The sequence below is a fragment of the Conger conger genome, chromosome 16 (genome assembly GCF_963514075.1).
Source record: "Conger conger chromosome 16, fConCon1.1, whole genome shotgun sequence".
NCBI classification, from domain to species: Eukaryota; Metazoa; Chordata; class Actinopteri; order Anguilliformes; family Congridae; genus Conger; species Conger conger.
This window is the reverse complement of record NC_083775.1, coordinates 4,387,890-4,391,158: the sequence shown is the minus strand read 5'-3', so window position 1 is coordinate 4,391,158 and position 3,269 is coordinate 4,387,890. Positions and strand designations below refer to the sequence as shown.

Below are 3,269 nucleotides of genomic sequence, written 5' to 3'. Positions count from 1 at the left end.
CCCCCAAACACCACTCCACCCCACACACACACACACACATACCCCTCCACCCCACACACACATACACACACACACACACACACACATACCCCCCCTCCACACACACACACACATACCCCCCCTCCACACACACACACACATACCCCTCCGCCCCACACACACATACACACACACATACCCTCCCCACACACACACACACACGCCCCCCCCCCCACACACACACACACACACATACACACACAGTACAATGTGTATCTATGGAAAGTGTTCTGCATCGATAAAGACTCACATTTCCTGGGTCCTGGTTTAATCCTGTTCTCTCCTCCATGTTCCACACTGTAAGAAACACAGAACAGAGTGAGTGTGTGGGGCGGAGGGGTATTTGTGTGTGTGTGTGTGTGTGTGTGTGTGTGTGTGAGCGTGTGTGTGTGTGTGTGTGTGTGTGGTGGATGGGTGTGTGTGTGTGTGTGGGGTGGAGGGGTGTGTGTGTGTGTGTGTGTGTTTGGGGGGTGGGTGGAGGGGTGTGTGTGTGTGTGTGGGTTGGAAGGGTATGTGTGTGTGTGTGTGTGTGTGTGGGGCGGAGGGGTGTGTGTGTGTGTGTGGGGCGGAGGGGTATGTGTGTGTGTGTACTTACAGCAGCGTGTGTGTGTGTACTTACAGCAGTGTGTGTGAGTGTGTGTGTGTGTATACTTACAGCAGTGTGAGTGTGTGTGTGTGTGTGTACTTACAGCAGTGTGTGTGTGTGTGTGTGTGTGTGTGTGTGTGTGTGTGTGTGTGTATAATGTGTGTGTAATGTGTTCTGCAGAGGGAGCAGAGAAGTACCCTGAGGTGGTGTTTCTGGGCACTGGCTCCGCCCTCCCCATGAAGATCCGGAATGTCAGCGGCACTCTGGTGAACATCAGGTACGAGCTTCTGCATGTTATCAGATTAACGAATCGAGAACCCCACAACTGTTGTGTGTGTGTGTGTGGGGTTTTTCCGTAAATGTATGTGGTGTGTGAGTGTGTGTGTGTGGGGGGGTTTTTCCGTAAATGTATGTGGTGCGTAAGTGTGTGGTCTTTCTGTGAATGTGTGAGTGTGTGTGTGGTTTTTCTGTAGTAATGACCTCACTCCTCCTGCAGCCCCACCCAGTCTGTGCTGCTGGACTGTGGAGAAGGCACGTTTGGGCAGCTGTGTCGTCACTATGGCAACCAGGTGGACGAGGTTCTGACCGGGCTGTGCGCGATCTTCATCTCTCACCTGCACGCCGACCACCACACGGTACCGTTCACACCGCTGTTTAACGCCACCACTCTCTCTGTTACGGTTTCATCCAAGAGAACCGTTTCACTTTTGTCCCAAGCCACTTCGGCTGAACTAAGCCGGGGCCAATCCCCGTGCAGCAATGTGGGGTTAAGGGCCTGGCTCAAGATTTTATTTTAGTTACGCTGGGGTTAGAATTCCCAAATTTCTGGGTCCCAGTCAAGAACCTACTGCCTCACAACATGACCATAATACATTACATGACATTACATGTGTTTTACTGTTCCTGTGCTCTGCTGTGTCATGACATTACACAGGTTTTACAGTAACTGTACTCTGCTGTGTCATGACATTACACAGGTTTTACAGTAACTGTACTCTGCTGTCATGATATTGCACAGGTTTTACAGTTACAGTGCTCTGCTGTGTCATGACATTACACAGGTTTTACAGTAACTGTACTCTGCTGTGTCATGACATTACACAGGTTTTACAGTAACTGTGCTCTGCTGTGTCATGACATTACACAGGTTTTACAGTAACTGTGCTCTGCTGTGTCATGATCTTACTGCGGTCTACCATGTCATGATGTTACTGTGGCCTACTGTGTCGAACGGTGCCGTTTGAGGGAAGCGTGTGCCCTTTGGGTTGTTTAAAGTCTCTCAGACAGATTCACTCAGACTGTCAGGGCTTCCAGCGACACCGCGGCTGTTAGCCACGGGGTTTGGCGGTAGTTGACTGTCTCTCGTTCCTCCCAGGGACTGCTGGCTCTGCTGATTCAGAGGGAGAGAGCTCTGGTGAGTGCGTCCTCCAGACCGCCTGTGCCGCGTACGCTGGGGCGGAAGCTTCCAGAACACCAGCTTTAAAACACGGCGAAGGCTGTAATTGACTCATTTCTTTCCGTTAAAAAAACGGTAATAAAATCGCGCCCTCATCACTGGTGACGTAAATGCATAAAGGGCCGTCTAAGTAGCGTTACATTTCTAGAGGCTGAATATTAAGTTTGAGTCATATTAGCTTCCCTGTCGTTAAAACAATTTTCATTTTCATCTGCTGCTTATGAAATAATTGTATTTTACCGTGCCATATGAAATGATTCATTAAAATTAACAGCACAGTATACTGTGCCAACACTGCATATATTTGCATATTCATTCGTTCCAGCAAACGATTCAAGTCCTGCCTTCCAATTACCACAGAAGACAATTGTTTTTACAAACTTTCGCCATCGAATTAATCTATTACATGTTATAAACTTTCCCCATCAAATTCAGTGATGTTTGGACATCATCCTGTGACCTATGCATTCTGGTATGTTCCATGGTGCTAAATGCACAAATTTAGTCTTCGTGGGCTGGCCACTGCCGTCTTTAAAAGCTGCTTATCCGAGTGAAAATCCTGATATGATGATGAGATTGTGTTTAGATTCTCTGATCAAATGTATATAAAAATCTGTTTCAGTTTCAAGTAAAATGTCAAATTACAGGGCGTCAGTTGGGTTTAAAAATGGTGGAGCCTCGATCTAAACCAGAGCCGCTCAACTCCACGCCCTGCGGGCCGCGGCGTCTGCAGGCGTTTGGACCGTGCGCTACGCCGCCTGCTTGCACCGATTAGCTTATTATCTGAACCAAGCGGGTAAAACAATTAGTCGTAATTGTTGTAGTTGAATCGGGTTGTGTGGCGCACGGTCGGGGGCAAATGGTTGTAGGCACTGCGGCCCGCAGGCCCAGGAGCTGAGTGGCACTGATCTAAACCGGGACATTTGTTTTGTAGGCAGCATTTAATAACAACATGGGACCGCAGCGAGCTCTGAGAACTCCGCCATTTTGTGTCCGCCGCATCGCCCTCTGTCCGTCATGATAATTCTGTGTCGCTTCCGAAGCGTTAGCAAAGATTAAAAAAGATAAAAAGGGGTAAAGATTGAAAGGGTGGAAAGCAGCGGATGCTCGGGAGGTGGGTGGTAAAGGTATGCGAAAGGCCAAAGACCCCTTCTTCTGTCTTTCAGATCAGCGAGGGGAAACCCTGCA

At 48.8% G+C, this 3,269-nt stretch overlaps 1 protein-coding gene across 1 annotated transcript in view; it reads left to right on the top strand.

The window, feature by feature from the left end:
* The first annotated feature begins 792 nt into the window (after nt 1-792).
* Nucleotides 793-3,269, top strand: part of LOC133115125 (zinc phosphodiesterase ELAC protein 2-like) — a 6,639-nt gene continuing 4,162 nt past the window's right edge. The window contains exons 1-4 of the mRNA XM_061224869.1: nt 793-902; nt 1,122-1,260; nt 2,001-2,039; nt 3,248-3,269. The exon at nt 3,248-3,269 is cut by the window's right edge and continues 88 nt beyond it. Of these exons, the coding sequence (XP_061080853.1) occupies nt 793-902; nt 1,122-1,260; nt 2,001-2,039; nt 3,248-3,269 (310 nt within the window). The remainder of the gene's footprint in view (nt 903-1,121; nt 1,261-2,000; nt 2,040-3,247) is intronic.